Genomic DNA, 16943 nt, shown 5'->3' with positions numbered 1-16943 from the left:
TGTGGTTGGTCCTTATACACTCTTGGAACTGGCCGTCTACTGTAACTGGTGAATAGGCACACTACTACCCTGAGAGGTGTCTCTGCACTCCCATGGGGGCACGCCTCATTCTGTCATTCTAGAGACACAGGCAAGGGCTCAGAAGTGTGCACCCAGGAGACCAAGGGTGTTCTGCAGACTGTGCCATTTTATGTAAGCTACCTGTATCCCTTGGGTTCCTGATAAGTATCCAGGAAAATTCTTGGTTGTGCAAAGTTTTTTTGCATCATTGATTTTAGTGACAAGAAAAGATCATGGAGTTCGGGAGGGAAGCAAAGAGACATCACTGTGGTCTTCCAGTAGGATGGGGTTTTTTTTGTTTTGTTTTTTCTTTAGCTTGATGATTGTTTCCCAGTCCTTTTTGTTACCAAAGAATACAAAACCAAGGGAAGGCATTGGGGACCATGAGCTAGATGCTCATGTTTTTGTCACATAATGAACAAATGGAGTAGGTGACTGAAGCAGGGGGCACCAGATAGAGCTAGCTCAATTTATTATTTATGGTTGAAGTGCCTGTTGATATATTATGTCTAAGCATGATGACAGATAGTTCTGTAGGCTCTGGAATAGCCGTCCAATAAGAGCGGGGTGGGACAAGCAATTTAACTAGTTTCAGTCTAGAGCTGGATAAATTTATTAAGGTGATTATACAACAGGGTTGCCTGCTGTAGCAGAGACCTGGGCTCAGCGACCCAGGAGGTCACTTCCAGTCCTATGACTGTATGATAAAATGCACAAATTACCTACAGTGGCTAGCAAAGAGAGATTGCTAAACTATCATCATATCTACCAACATCTCAGCTCTGGGGAGAAAAACAGGGATTGACCTTTAAACGCCATTGGATGAAGAAAGCATTTTGGATGGATAGAGTGGAAAAAGTTTGACTATTTTGCTTTCAACACAAGGCTTGTCTTTGCCAAAGAGGGACAGTTGGTATATGTGAACTACTGTCGTCCCAGGCTCTGGGCTTGTTCCATAGTCCACTGAAATCAGCAGGAACCTTTCTGTTGACTTCAGTGACTTTTGGATGAGGCTCTTTGTCACCAGCTGGGAATGAATAAAATCCAGAGAGGAAAGAAAAAATGATGTAAATAAATGTGCTTCCCTGAAGGCTGCCAATCCCAGGTGCCGGTGGATCATCCAAAGGCAAGCTCCTGGTACTGAGCAAGCCCAGTCACTGCTCGTAGAAAGTTCAGATCCCGGAACAGACAGCAAGAGCATCTCTGCTGGGAAGGAGGTCGGAGTGAGATTTGAAGCCAGAGAAGACCACTGAGGTGTGACTCTTCCCTGCAGTCCCTCCCCACCTGGACTCCTTTCATTCACTTTAGTGGCTAGAGCAGCAGCAACCATCTGGCAGCCTCATTTGACCTCACTTTAGAGAACACCCCAGGCGCGCACACAGTGATTGACTTTGGACTGACTAGCCCATGTGAGCTGGTGGCCGAATAATATAAAACCATCCTGGCACAGTGTGTGTCTTCTGGTTTCAACTTCCCCACCCATTCCCAATAATATTCCATAATCCCTTTCCCTGGAGTCTGTTAATCCTATTCTGTGTTTCCGTTTGTACGCGATCACCTGTTGGAAAAACTGCCTTTGGAAAACAGAGGGCCTGATCTTGCAGTCCGTGCATTGGGCAAAATGCACAAAGTTTGGGGAAGCCAATGTAATTTTGCCTGAGTCAGAACTGTAACATCAGGACCAAAGTTTTTAAACAAGTAAGGGTAGACACGTTCAAAGAGGGAATTTGATTAATGGAGACTGGAATGCTACTAAAGATAAACTAGAGGAATCAAGTATTATTTGAAGTCCATAAGACTTCATATTAAATTCCTGTTCTATTCGGAGCCAATTTTTCTATAACCTGTGAGAGTTTTAAACTCGGATACCTAAAGTGGGAGTCCAAATCCTGCATTCGCATGTTGAGAGCCATACTTAGGTACCCAGATACTCCTTTTACACACCCATGTACAGATTGACTAATTTTTGCTAATACTGGCCAGTATAAACTTTGGCTTCTTTCTTTCTTTTTCTTTCAGAACAGGACTATTCATTTTCTTTAATTTCATTATTTTTCTCTCCCAGGTATTTCCCTCATTTCACATGTGTATTGTAATACTGGCTGATTTAATCATTGCACGAATTAAACCAACCTCCCACAAACATGGCAGACGAGGACCTTATCTTTCGTATGGAAGGTATTGTTAATGCCAGGTCAATTAAAGCAGCCTCTGGAAACTATTCTGATGCCGATAGTGATGATGAAGATCATTATTACATCTGCCCGATAACAGATGACCCAGTATCTAACAAGGCTGCAAACAACAAAGTCACCAATTACTACAGCAACTTAGCAAAAGATGAACAGTACAGATCTAGCTGTTCTCCTAGGAACTCATTCAATTTTAAGGTAAGCATTGGGTCCAAGCTTGAATGGGGTTCTAATCTCATTTATCTGGCATGAAAAGCAAGGGCAAAGATTTTCTAGCTGCTTCATTTCTTGTAACTAACAGTTTTTCATGAGAATTACATTTTTCGAGACTTGCACTTGAGCATATTAAGCCAATAACCTGATCCTGTCATTGGTTCACTTACAAAACTCCCCTTGAATTCAATGGGATCTCCAGACATGGAACAATAGCAGGTTTGAGCCTAAAACTGCAAAGCTGTTCTAATTCAACTGCTTTAAAAAACCCAAACCGATGGGTTTGCAGTTTTAAAAGATGACGTTTGTTGTAACTCTAATGCAATATTATTAATAATTTCAAAACTTGGGTCATGAGAGTAGACATTCTGTCATGGATGATGTCAAGCAAATCAATATGCCTGAGTTGAATATCTTTATTTGAACAAAACCAGTCATAAATTTTTGAGACAACACAGAAGAACATCATTTAGACAGCTGGATTTAGATGTTTCTTGTGGTGGGGTCTCTACATTTTGACAATAGCGCTCTGATGTTAAATTCCACAGTAAACTCCACCACAAGCCCCAGACAGTGTACTCTATTGCTGCGGTTCCCAACCTGTGGTCCATGGACCCCTACTGGTCCGCAAGGCTACTCCAGGGGTCCGCGAGGGGAAAAAAAACAAAACATCCTCACCAAGGAAATGTACAATTTCAAATAAAACTAGTAGCTTATGGTGGTCTGTGAAATGTTTGGAGGTTGAAAAGGGGTCTGCACACTCAAAAAGGTTGGGAACCGCTGCTCTCTTGGTATCCAACCATTTCAGTCTGAGAGCCAAACATATTACACTGCCCCAAGATCAAGGGGCGACTGCCCCATTCTTCTGCCTTTGCACAGATCAGACAATGCAAAGCAAACAGAATCCACCTGTAAGTCTCCTACTGGAAACCCCTCTAATCTGGAGGATCCCCAGCAGGTATAGAGCCTGCATAGCTGCCCTCATGGTCGCCCTTGGGGGAGGTGGGGGTGGGTCACAGTTTAGAGCCTCAAAAACCACAAATGGCATCCCGTCCACAGGTTATAGACCCTCCTAATATGCTCCATTTAACGGACTGTGCTAAATTGGGATATCGCTTAGTCTTTGTCTAGACTAGCATTTAAAGATGTATCATTAACATGTGTTAGCTAACACCTTCTAAGACCTTGTGTTCCCTAGGAAAAAAGGTACATTTTTAACACCCATTAGCTACCAGGTGGCTTGTCTCTAGAGGCATGGAGCCAGCCAACCCTAATTACCAAGGAGGCACACCTGAGCTGGGATTAGCTGATTCTTCTATAAAGAGCAGCAGGAAACTGGAAGGAGAGGGAAATATTCAGAGAGACCGCAGTGGAATACAGAGGCTACTGGGAGCAAGTATGCTACCTCAGAGGAACCTAGGACTGCAGAGTGAGACAACAGACAAGCAAGATTACAGGCAGGAAAGCCTGACAGTGACTGATAAGAGGGTAGACAAATGGACTTGAGAAGACTTTATTTTGAGGGATTTTGTTAATAAAACCAGATCCCAAGGAAGGTTGATATTGGGAAGTCTATGTATGGTATCTAATCAAGAAGCCCCTTGAAGGGGAGGCAGAATCAGGCTGCCTATAGAGTGACCTCAGGCCACGGAAGGGCGCCCAGGAGCCGACCCCCAATCCTAGTGTAGACATTTTTAATACGTTTGCTATTAGAAGTAATCTCTTGGCTCACCAGTACAGTTAACCTCAGCCAGTTACAGCTGCCTTGTCTATAATACTATTTTAACGTGATAATGTTAACAATACTTAATTTTCTAGTGAAGATGAGGCCTAATAGTTTAGTGTGGACAAAGTAGCTTAGAATTTAAAGTGTGTGAAGCTGGTTGAGTTAAAGCCTAGAGGGGAGCATAGGATAAACGCTGCCTTGTCTACAGCAGATTTTTAGAACATAGTCATAGAAATATAGGGCTGAAAGCGACCTTGAGAGATCATCATGTCAAGCTCCCTGTGCTGAGACAGGACAAAGTAAATCTAGACTGTCCCTGATAGGTGTTTGTCCAACCTGTTCTTAAAAACCTCCAGTGATGGGGATTTTACAACTTCCCTTCAGTGAAGTATAAGGGTGTGTCCATATTTTTATTTCATATGTTCATCTTCACAGTTTACAAATGGAGGCTCACAGATAGCTTATCATGTCATGTGATTCAGGCAGTCCCACATTGTCATGTGACAAATGGAATATTTTCTAACTGATTTCATTTAATGTGTTTGTGTACGGCTGGGTTTTATGGGTGGAGAAGGTGGGGCTTTTTATTTGCTTTTAGAATATGCTGCTTTGTCATTGGAATAGAATGGACCTGCTTCCTGTTTAAAAATGCACATATTTCCTACGACAGATTCAGATAAGAGCAGGCACAAAAGGCCCAGACTGGCAAGGTGCTGAGCACCCTTTACTCTCATTCACATGAGTAGCAACTGAAGGTACTTGGCATCTTGCAGAATGCATTCAACACTTTGCAGGATTAGCCCTCAGGGGCTCCGGGCATAGTGTAATGTGAAAATAGGGGGACAGGATAAATGTTAAGAGAAAAACATTTAGGGTGGTCTGTGGAAACAACCATTGAATTTTCAACATATGCATTTTCAGAGTTACTGTGACTTGATGGAGACTGAAATAGCTACTTGTCTGGAACTGTAATAATCAGCCATTTTCCTTACATAACTACTTTCTTCTGCTTTTGCATCTTGTGGTGAGCTCAGTTTTGGGGCCTTGGTTTTTGCAAAGTTTTTTTACCTTAGTATTATTGTGCAAAGCATGCTTGTTCTTTGCACTGATAGAACATGTTAGTTTAATTAAAATATAATTCTCTTTAAGTAAATTTCTCTGACATTAACATTGGCAACTAGAGGTGAATGCAAAGAGCTGTTATAAACACTGTAAATTATAAAATTACGGCATTTTGTGAAAGTTGTGCTCCAGTTCATATTTGTGTGTATTAGACCAAATTCTTACTTGGATTTACAGTGGTGTAAATCAAATCAGAATCTGGTGCTTTACATTTCTGTGCTTATCATCATTGCACTTGAAACTGTAAAATGTTGGATGGTGTTTGGTACCCGACCAATACCAATTAGAGAAAGGGGAGGAGAATGGAATTAGAAAATACGGCTCTCATCCTTTAAAGAGATACATGCAGGCTTGGTTTATCATGCACCCACCCAGCACCCCATGGACTCCGTATGAGCACAGAGGTCTGTCTGCGTGCTTTTCTTTACAACACTGGGGCCTAAATGTACAGTAGAAAATGTGATAAGGCTCGTAATCAATCATTAGGGGGTTGTTCGATATAAATAACCTTCTACTTTTTAACTTCTGTAGGAAGCCTGGAAACATGCCATTCAGAAAGCTAAACACATGCCTGATCCCTGGGCAGAATTTCATCTTGAGGACATTGAAACAGAATATGCCACACGTTATAGGTCTGTAGATGTTTCTGCTTCTAATATTAACATTAAGCAGATTCCATTGAGTTACATGTCTATTTCAAAGGATTATGTTCATTTTTTTTCATAAATTTTGTATAATTATCTAGGTAAGTAAGTGCAAACAGTATCCATGGCAAGAATGTGTCTAAAATGAAACTACCTAGTATTTACAAAGAATGTACTCAGTCAAAAAATAGTGTCACATTTTACAATCTTTCCCACTTTAGCAGTGTCTAAAAGTTCCAGCATTACAAGAAACAGCCAGGAAATAAATGAGAAGTGTGTTGCTAATTGATTTATAAATATTCTATAGAATTAATCCAATAAGGAAAGAAACAAAATCATTATGGCATTTGAAGCTATAAACAGTTCTGCCTGTTTATAATACTCTGTGCCTGAAATAGCAGTGCTCTGTGAGGCTGGAACATAAACCTTTAAAAGGAGCAGAATAGCACAGCATAGCGTACATGCTGAAACCAGTCCTGGCCCCTGACCTTCATACAGTGCTTTGGGCACGTGCTTTGCCAAAGCGTTCACGCTGTACAGCCATGAAGCGTTTTTTATTGTTTTGAAATTTGATGAAGTGACATTTATTTACTACTTGTGCATTTTTAATAGTGAAAGTGCTGCTCTAGGGTTACTGGAATAGCCAACTAAAAAGAGCAGGGTTTGGTTTTGTTCCCCCTAAAGACTGTGCTACAAAACTGTGCTGTATAAGGAAGTAAGTTATAGATAGAAAACCATGCTAGTCCAGCCAGTCTAAGATGGGGGAGGGAATCTATCCATACTGGTCAGGAAAAGGCAAGCTAGAAACAATCGTGTTGCCGGATTAGTCCATTCCTGTGCTTGGGAAAGGGATGAGGAGAAGAAGGATAAAGCCACCATTGTGCGCCCTTTGGTTGTGCAGAGGCAAGCCAAGCTCCTGGTGTAAGATTTAGTAGCCTCAGGGCTACTCTAATTTATGCTCTGCTTCTAAAGGCCCCCTATGGACTTTGGGAGACAGAGAATAGCCATAGTTCAGTGCACTTAGGTTGTACCCCTGACGTGCCTCCAATCCACCCTTCTGCCAAGGCATGGGAGCAGGGTTTTGAGGTATGCCAGCTCTGCACCAGTCAGGGAGGCCCCCTGTGCAGTGGATATTCTCTGACGACCATTTCTACCCTCTTTATGCTGCCAGAGCAGCCTGAAGGAGCTTTAACATAACAGCAGACCAGGCCCTTCTGCCTTACTTTCTGTCCCAGAGTTAACATGGACTGTGCAGTAGAGGGCTTTTTGCCAGCCTAGCCATGGGGTGGCTTCAGCATGGCTTTCTGAGGAGACCATTTGCTTGTGTTCTGTCCTAACTGAAGGACAAGGCCCATATTGACAGACACCTAGATTTGGGTGGTGGAGAGGCTGAGTGTTCAGTAGGCTAGAGCAGAGAAAAGAGCCTTACATCACTTCCTCAGTCAGCTAGGATCAGCTGTGACACAGGGGGAAAGTCTTTGGTTCCTTGTGCATTTTAATTAGAGGCGTGAATTCTAATTTTGCAGGTACAATGCAGTTACTGCAGAATGGGTTGAAGATGAAGTTCTCATCAAAATGGCTTCACAAGTAAGAACACATTTCTCTATCTTTTTTATTAATACTATTATTGGGGTATTTATTAGTTCCTTCTCAATATAGACTAGACTAGGGGAAGGTGCCTAATAGAGACGTTTTACCCAGGGACTTCCAAGCCTCAGGATCATCCCTTTTTTCACTTTATTCCTCTGCTTTTCCTCGTAGGGTTTTGTGTGACAGTACCCTTCCCTTCACTGGAGTAGAGCAGCATGTAGGGGCAGCTCTTCCCCATCCCAGCAACCGCCATGCAAGTGCCAACCAAAGACAAGTGACGTGAGGCATTCACTCCTCTCCAGGAGCAAAGCATGCTGCCTCCTCAGCACTCCCAACTCCTGCTGGCTGGGGCGCTTTGGGCAGAGCCCAGGACTCTAACCCACAGCCCCCTGCCTGGCAGTCCAGCCAGCCTTGTTTTTCTGAGGCATCCAAATAATTTCTGCTCTTAAGAAAAAAAAAAACTGCCTGGGTTTTCTGTTGATAAGGGCAGGACCACTATCAACTCCTGCTTAAAACAAGGAGTCACTTGAGAAGTTTTGGGAGCTCCTTGGTCAGTGTGACTGCAGAAGTGCATGGTATGTAGAGCGGTGTCAGTCTGCAGGTCACATCAGACATGCAGGGCTAAATTTGGGCTTGGGAATTTTGAAGTCAGCTGTTTTGGCTAGTCACAAAAAAGCTAATTCAAGCCTGGACAGATATTTTGAATCAGATCTTAAAAAGCCAAAATCAGTCTGTCCTGCAGAGACATTAAAGATCCCATGGCACTTTTCCTTAGAAGAGGGAGATTTGCCCCAAATTTCCCCTTCCCTGCTACTTTGGGCCTGTTGGTTACCACCTTCCAGTTCAGAGAAGGATGCATTTCAAGTGTTGTTTTATGTGGATAATTTGTGTGGTGCTTGGGGATCCACTGGGAGGAGAGGGGCTATGGAAATGTCAAATACTGTTAAAGATTTTATTAATGGCTGTGACTGTCACTGGATTTTTTCCAGCCCTTCGGCCGTGGAGCAATGCGGGAGTGCTTCAGAACGTAAGTGTCCACTGTCTTTTTCTTTTTGGCCTCCTTGTAGTATTTCCTGTAGTTGTGAGTGCAGCAGTTTTAATGTAATTTTTTTCTTTAACTTGTGGGGAGGGAACACAGAGAGAGAGTAAAGTTCCCTGCTGGGTGAGAGCATGGCTAGGTGGAGAACCCATTATGGCCCCTGTGGTTGGGCCAAATTGTGCCTGGCTTTTGCATGGAAAGGTAGATGCAAGGAGCCTCCTAGCCATGCTTTCTCACAGAGGCCAGGCACAACTGCAGCTGTTTTCTCCTTTTCCCTGTGTCCTGCTGGGGTAGTAGCCACAACATAGGGGACAGGCAACAGAAGGGACAGCAAGCTGCATTCTCCAAAGGGATGGTAGAGTGAGTGTGCTTGGGCAACGCTGGGAGCTGAGGCATGATCCCTCCTGGAGCCCTCTTGGAACAGTAGCTTTGAATAGTCCCAAACCCAAACAAACCTAAAAGTTAGGGCTGGAACTTACCTCTTCCCCATCTGCTGTAGCTCAGCCTCTCTCACAAATGCAGAAGCTCCATGTTCCATTTTTAGTGGGTTACTAGTTTGCTGGAATGGTTCTGAATGTGATATGGGACTGCAGGGGTCTGCAACTGTTGGAGGGCCAAATGCAGACCCATAGTTATGCAGATATAAGTGGGAGGAATAAATGAAAGAAAAGGAGGTACCAGAAATGCTCAGGTCTAACCAGAAGCCTATCCTGCTGAGAGTTCAACTTGAATCAGATGCTATAGAATAATCACCAGGATGACCCTGTTCTAAACAAGGTGGAACAGGAAGAAGAAGAATCATTCTTCCCAGTAAAGTAAATTGCTGGATGGGGAGGGTTTCCCTTTGCTCAGAGAATGTTTGAGGATACAGCTATAGGTACTAGCACCTTGCAGTAGATCAGTTTGTACTAGAAAAGAATCCCCTCCCTTTCCCATCTATGGATGCTGATGTCTCCTGGAAAGTACATGTGTGCCTGCTTCAAGCAGTTCTCCCTTCTCTCTAACTGCTGGATCCAGATGATTGGGATTTAACATCTGGTTTTGCTTGGGGGGGGAGGAGTGGGGAAATAAGCTTCTGAATGGTAACAGCCCAGTATATTAAATATCCAGGTAAATAGGACAAAGTAACCATTAAGTTCAGTACTTGGGCCTGAGTTTCTATTCATGCAAAACCAGATGCAGTGGTGAAGCTTTGGAAGCAACAAGCCTTAGTTTGTCCTGTTTGCTTTCAGCTCTTGTTTGCAAGTGACCAAATTCCTTGGTCCAAGATGCTGTAAATGTAAATTGCATCTCACCATTATGTCATTACTTCAAACAAGTTTCACTTGTGTTTCTTTAGCTTCCCTTCTCCTGGATTTTACAGAGTTCATTTACAGTGGTGCATTGATATTTCTCATCCAGGAGCCTCCTCTTTTATGCGCTGGTGTCTCAGGGGGCTCTGTTCTGCTTGCTGTGCACTTGCATGTAGATCTCTTCCCCCCACAAATTTCCACTCAGGAGAATGGCTGCAAGGTGCTTAGAAAACAGTGGAGAGTGGTGGTTGCAGAAGAGCATGTGAGCTGACTTCTTTTGCAAGGAAGAGATTGATTCCCTGGAGAGCCAGGCAGCTCCGAAATACTTGTTGGAACTCTTAGAATCCCTCATTTTTGCCTGCTTACCCCTTCCTTTGAGGGCCTATGTCATAGCCACTGTCTGTTGCAGCAGTAGTGTTGTGGGCTCCCTTCCTGGGCAACAGTAGTTCTCCAGTATTTTCACTCTGAACTACTTTGCAAAAAGGAGATCTTCTCATGGACTCCCTCGCCACTCCCAATGTCTTGGGGAGGAGAGGAGTTTAACTGGCACTGCTTGGTTCCCAAAAGTCTCATTCTACAGATCACCAAGAACGGCTCGGTGTGCCATTGCTAGTCACTGACCATAGTTTGAGAACCACTGGGAGCTAGCTGGACATGACTTCCGGCTCTACTTTACCTTCCCCACCTCTTCCTCATCCAGACTGCCGCTTCTCACCCCCCATTTTGCTAGGGTCTCCGCCTGACAGCACAGATTACTTCCCTGTCTTCATAGTTTTTGTCATCACCTCTGTTAAATTAAATCACTGAGCAGAAAGACCATGTGCACTTTTTCTTTCTCCCTGTGCCCTATATGAATAGACACCCCCTATTGTTGGCCTGCTGGGGAGAGCTGAAAGGAGAAAGTGAGTGGAATGGAGGTCCTCAAATTCAAAATATTGCCTTTGAGGTCTAGAAAGCCATTGTTTTCTATTTGATTTGTATTTTGGCACCTTCTGCAGCCTCCCATGCACTTGCATTAGTTGGCATCCAGCAGTCCATCTGCAATCAAAGTCTTCCTTTTTTCACTGTGAAGTGTTCACGGCTTATTAACAGAGCTTCAGAGGTGCAGCAAAAGAAGAACTCCCGTCTGCAACTTTTGTTCCTAGCCATAGGGTTATTGAGTAGCTACTCTTGTGTTATGAAAGCAGCAGTTTGCCCTTATCAGAGGAAAAAAGTGCTGTTTCCTCTCAGTTAAAAAGTTTAAAAATCAGCTGCAGCCACCTTTAATTTTCTGCAAGCCAAAGTGGTTGGCTTAGAAGAAGTGCTTGAGACAGAAAGGAAGTGAGAGGATAGGGAGCAGTGTAATGCATTACAGTAGCCGAACCATTTGGTTGCTCTGCTGTCTTTTAGCGTGTTGCAAAGCTTTCATGTAAAATGCTGCTTTCTGTCTCTTCCCTGCTATGTGCTCAAACATCTTTTTCAGCTGGAATATCTGTTAAATCTCATCCGTCAGATCCCAGTTTAGGTTGCTGTTGATCTGAGGGAAGAGTTTGGCACATTGAATTTTAGTGTTTTGTGAGGTGAGGTAATGGGGAATATTGAATCAAAGTTCTCGGTTTCCCTTTTATCTGCAATTGGTTTGCCTTGCAGGAAAAAGCTGTCCAATTTTTTACACACTCAGAACTGGAAAGGTGCATTTAATTATGTCGCCAAGCGATACATCGAGACCGTGGACAGGGATGTATACTTCGAAGATGTCCGACTTCAAATGGAAGCAAAACTTTGGGGAGAGGAGTATAACCGGCACAAGCCACCAAAACAGGTATCGCAAAGCATCAAGAGAACCAATGAGCAAGAAATTCCGTTTTTCTGTTTTAAAGGGTGAGATTTCAAAGCAGTTCAGAGGGATTTATCTGTGCAAATCCCATTAAGGTGAATGCTAATTGATTGCTCAGATAAAGCCGTGTGCCCCACACTGAACGTTTTTCATTAATTGTTTTAAGGTAGTTGAACTTTAATAGAGAGAAAATGCTGAAAGCACTGTGTGCGCACAATATCATTGGTTGTGTGCATGCGTCCAAAGGGCACTGTATGCAAATATCTAACCTACCAGCAGAGAACAGCCAAAAGCAAAGTTAAGTCAGATTAGTCAGGATTTCTAGATACCTGCTCTAGCAGGGATGAACCAGGTGGGAGCTGCTCCTGTGTTCTTACTCAGCTGTTCATGGGATAATTGTCTCCTGTAAGATGGGAGGGATGGAGGGAAGGGCTTTGAGAGTCTGCATGTCCCATCCTGCAGGAACGAGCGTCTCTGATGTAGGGCTGTTCATTTGCATGCGGGAGCTGGTATGTCATGACCAGGTCATAAGCGGTCAGACTTAGTTGTCAGAACGGGATACAGGTACCAGGGGGTCAGTGTCTGAGATAGGCTGGAGGGTAAACCAAGAATCAGGAGACAGGAAGGGTCAAAACCGGAGTCTGGGATCTTTCATGGGTAAGGTCTGAAGCAAGACTGACAGGCAGTCTGTATTGGTGCTCAGACTGCTCCCTGTCATTCCCTCCTGGCTTACGTACCAGGGCCAGCCAATCAATAGGCTGTGAGGAGCTGCCACTTAGATCCTACTGGGCCCAGCCTCTCAGGGCCCTCCTCTGGGGGAGCACAGCCTAAGCTTCCTGGGGTGATGTGGAGGCATAAGCAGCCCAGAACTCCCGGGTTCTAGCCCTGCAGGTTTTTACCTGATAGGATCTGGGGCAGAGCTGTGCACAGTGCTTAAGTTGCCCAGCACCTCTATGCTTGGCAGTTCATAGCCCCAGCATCTCTGGGCTTGCCACATCAGTTATGAAAGTTTAAAAAAAAAAAAAATTGCTTGAGCCCCAGCACCTCTTTCAGTACAAATTAAGTACAGCCTGTGCACTTCCATGGTGTGAAAATAAACCATGTATAGTGGGGTTTGGCTGGAATGCAAAGTGTTGAGCAAGGCACATCAGAATGGGGAAGGAAATTCCAATCACAAAGACCAGCAAAACAGTAGGGTCAGAGTAGCAAGGAAAGAGCTCCCACCATGGACAGCACCCTGGAGGAGGTGGTCCTATTTGATTATTTACAGCACCCTTGAAGATCTTTGTTACACATTCTATAGTATTCTGTTCTATTATTCTACCTCCATCTTCTGCATGCACCTGGGCAACTCTTGGTCACAATCCCCGTCTTTATGTTCCTGAAAAAACAAGAACTTTCAGCAGTGATAAACTTGTCAAAGGGCCCAGGGCGAGTGTTTGTCAGACTGGAGTTGCAGTATAGGAGTGAAGGAGTGCATGCATCAGTCTTTCCTCAGCCTGTAGCAATTCCGCTCTGCCGAGCACAAACCCAGTACATGCAGGAGTATTCTGTCTGCTGCATGCTGTGGCAGCCGAACTGTCCCCGAGATCTGGCGCAGATCCCCTTTAAAGCTGTAGTTTTCAAAGGGAGGAAGGAAAGTTTTGTAGTTAAGGCTTGGGACTGGGGAGTTCTAAGTGTTGATCCTGGCTCAGCCACAGACTTCCTGTGTGCTCTCAGGCAAGTCACCCATGTCAAAAGTGTTCCCTGAAGTTGGGCACTCAAAATCAGTGACTTGAAAATTTGGGGCGTAATCTGTCTAAATTCTGCCTTTATATGGGGGATTAATAATACTTATCTGCCTCAAAGCAGTATTGTAAGGATAAAGTACATGTGAGGTGCTCTGAGACCAAGGAGATGAACCCTGTCAAAAAGTGACCTGTGATGATTTCCCTTTTGGGAGTGGGGTTTCTAAAACCACCCACAATTTCTGAATGGTAAAAGACAAAGCGCAGGTTTTTACTCCATTGCTGGAGTGTAGGCAATAATTACTGCTAAATTGTATGCCATATCCATCTGTGAGAGAGTGCAGGTATACAGATTATTTATAAAACACTTCAAAACTGCCCAGTAAAAATCAATATCTGCTATAAAAGTTTTTCCAAAGGATTTGTCTTTTGTTCTTTCAAGCAAAAATAGAAGTAAGTTGTTTTTTCAGGGACTGCTGCTGCTTTATGTAATTCTTCCAGCAACCCTGGGAGCGCATGACTCTCCACTCTCATTGTTAAATAAACAAGTCTTGGCAATTGTTGATAGCTTTTCATGGCCAAAGTTTGCTTAGTTGCAGAATTCACATGCTTTATTTTTTATTTGAACGGAGTGCTCATTTCTCAATGTGTCTTGCTTCTTTTCCCAGGTTGACATAGTGCAGACTGGCATTATTGAAATGAAGAACAGACCTGGAAAGCCCCTGTTTCATTTGGAACATTACATAGAGGGCAAATATATTAAATACAACTCAAACTCTGGATTCGTACGAGATGACAACATTCGTCTTACCCCACAAGTGAGGCTTTAGTGCTGCTCGGATTTGCTTGGCTTTATTTAGAGTTCCCTTGATTTTGCCAAGAAAAGATATTGCAGATTTTCCAGGATGGTGCACAAATTAATTTACCCAGTTACAGCACAGGGCCTGTTCATTCAGGGCCTGATCATGCAAGAGTCTGAGTACTTCCAGGGGATTGCCTAGAACACTTAGCTTACACTGTCTTCAGTGGGAGTTGAGGGTGCTCAGCACCTCAGTGAAAGCATTCAGCACCTTGTAATATTGAACCTTATTTTAGCTAATATCCAATCTTTACAGGGGCAGATTTTGCGAAAGCTCAGATTTTTAAAGAAATAAAGGGTTCAAGCTTTAGATCCTGAATAATATTCTACTAAATTGGTATAATGGATAAAACAAGAGACCAGATACGTGGCTGGTGTAAATCAGCATAGCTCTATTGACGTTAGCCAATTTATACCTGCTGAGGATCTGGTCTATTAATTCCAGCCTCTGAATAAGTAAACCAGGAGTTGTATGCCTGTGGCAATAAAGCAGCTAATTCAAACAACCCATCTGATCCATGTAAATCTCGTGGTTCTAATAAAAGGATTAAAATATTATGGTAGAAAGTTCCACGCGAGCAGCATTTTAAAAGTTTCTCATGTTCGCCACATTGCTTAAATGCGGATGAAGGGGAGGGTTCTTTGTCCCTTTTTTGTACGTTGCGGAATTGGCACTGTCCTTTCACAGGTTGGAAACAAAATGTTTCATAAACATTTTTAGTGCAGCAAATCTTATCTAAAACAAACCCTAAACTCTTCAAAGCCCTTCTGGAGGCCTTCCCAGGAGGTTCCAAATGTCCCAGCTGTATGCAAAATAGGAGGATTATTTTTATGCTTGGCACACTTTAAATGCAATATTTAAAGAGCACAGACATACATTTTGCAGTCTTAATTATGTACTTAGGGCCAGACCACTCCATCTCATAGGACAACTTACACAGGAGGCCCTAGATCAAGGAAAGCTCTATGAAGGTGCTTACATTTCCCTTTGGCGGCTGGAGACTGGGGTCTTCCCACCCACAGAGGAAGCAGAAGTCTGGCACCCAAACTCCATAGCTCTGAGATCCAGAGGTGCAGAGCTGTTCTGAGCCTCTGTGACTACAGACCCTGCTGCTGCTCTCCTTAGTTCTGTCCTTTGCAACAGCTGTCTCTGTATTCCACTTTTAAAGGGGGGAGGGCTCCACTGGAAAATAGAATTCCCAGTATAGGAGAGGGGATTGATGCGTAACCCCTTCAACTCTTCCACTTGGCCTTCCCGTTCTTGCCCTCTAGCCCATCCACTCCCCACTGTGTGGAGTCCAGGCTGGAGAAATCTCCCTCCCCCACTTTCCATGAAGAGATCAGCGTACAAAGGGTCCCCTCCCCATGTGGCTCTTGAGGAACAATCCCCCCCTCCAATAAGTGTGTAATTTTAGGCTTACACCATTGTTTTTAGTTAATATTTTTTTATTGAGCAGCTTCACATACAATCTGCAGAGTAATGTTCAGCCAGACAGTTGACCAACAATAAGCTGTGCTTCTTTCCTGCCTTTGAGTTAAAATTAAAGGCCACATGCCAAATCCTTCTGATTTTCCTCACACAAGCCGTCCCATTGACTTCACATGAGAAAGGCAACCAGGATTTGCCCCCAAGCGTGGTCTTGGATTGATTTTTCTCTTGGAGGGCTGTACCTTCACTTGCAAGAGGTGGACTCTGATATAATAGGACTTTTCCATCTCTAGCTATTAATATCCTTATATTTACTCTTGTCCTCATTCACCAGTGGCTTACTCTAACTTTATGCTGGTTTATCAGTGGTGAATTAGGCCCAGGATGTCATAATGGATTGCCTGTAGGCCAATAAAAAAATTAAAATAGAAAAATAAAGTCATGTATCTTGTTGTTTTTCAATAAAGGAAGATCAAGTTTCTTCATTCACCTCCTGTTTTCCCATTTATATTGTCTTGATTTCCTTCTCCCTCACTTCATTATTTTATAATTACCTACAGGCCTTTAGCCACTTCACGTTTGAGCGCTCAGGACACCAGCTTATTATTGTTGATATCCAGGGAGTTGGAGATCTTTATACAGATCCTCAGATCCACACAGAGAGTGGCACAGACTTTGGAGATGGCAACCTAGGTAAAATCAGCAGTGCTAATTAATATTGTTATGAATGCTTTTCTCCTGAGCAGTCTGCTGAGCACTCGCGTGGCTATGAAAGCAGGCAAACTCCCAATAATCAGAGTGCAAACAACTCGGAAATTTCCACCACTGCTGCCTGCTAATTTGTGTCGTGTATCGGAAGACACCCCAACCATATGTCATGCTCTGCAAAATGGTGGGTTTAAAATAGAAAAGTGGGTCTTGACTCAGGATGCCTAGTTTAAAAAGAAAAACGTTTTCTGCATCCTGCCAGCTCCAGTCTTAAACCAGCAAAGTAATTAAATTAACAAGATTCTTGTGGTTTGAGAGCAGTAATCCTGGCTAGTTAAATTCCCTACCAAATCACAAGAACGGATCCAGCAGAGTGGATGGAGGGATAACCTTGTTTATGATTTAAGCTCCAGTTGCTCTTACGGTCAGATCTGCCTAGAGTTTGTGTGAGTCTTCTGTATGGGATTGAATTTTGCCCTGTTTCTTTTATTGATTATTGCAGTATATTTTGCATGCATTACAGCCA

The 16943-nt window shown here is 43.5% G+C and overlaps 1 protein-coding gene across 2 annotated transcripts in view; it reads left to right on the top strand.

Annotated features, from left to right (window-relative positions):
• Nucleotides 1-355: 355 nt before the first annotated feature.
• The window catches only part of EEF2K (eukaryotic elongation factor 2 kinase), a 33261-nt gene continuing 16673 nt past the window's right edge, over nt 356-16943 (top strand). The window contains exons 1-8 of one of the 2 annotated variants that reach the window (XM_067550965.1): nt 356-1314; nt 2126-2450; nt 5845-5945; nt 7484-7544; nt 8537-8574; nt 11508-11679; nt 14090-14239; nt 16270-16402. In XM_067550965.1, coding sequence (XP_067407066.1) covers nt 2205-2450; nt 5845-5945; nt 7484-7544; nt 8537-8574; nt 11508-11679; nt 14090-14239; nt 16270-16402 — 901 coding nt within the window. In that variant the 5' untranslated portion in view covers nt 356-1314; nt 2126-2204. Of the gene's footprint in view, nt 1315-1561; nt 1759-2125; nt 2451-5844; nt 5946-7483; nt 7545-8536; nt 8575-11507; nt 11680-14089; nt 14240-16269; nt 16403-16943 lie in introns of those variants that run through there. The other variant, XM_067550966.1, reaches the window with a different exon arrangement.

This window comes from Emydura macquarii, unplaced genomic scaffold (assembly GCF_026122565.2).
Source record: "Emydura macquarii macquarii isolate MOO-44397 ecotype Brisbane River unplaced genomic scaffold, CSIRO-AGI_Emac_v2 contig_1348, whole genome shotgun sequence".
Classification (NCBI taxonomy): Eukaryota; Metazoa; Chordata; order Testudines; family Chelidae; genus Emydura; species Emydura macquarii.
Note: the sequence above shows the minus strand (reverse complement) of the source record. Positions and strands in the feature narration are given on the sequence as shown.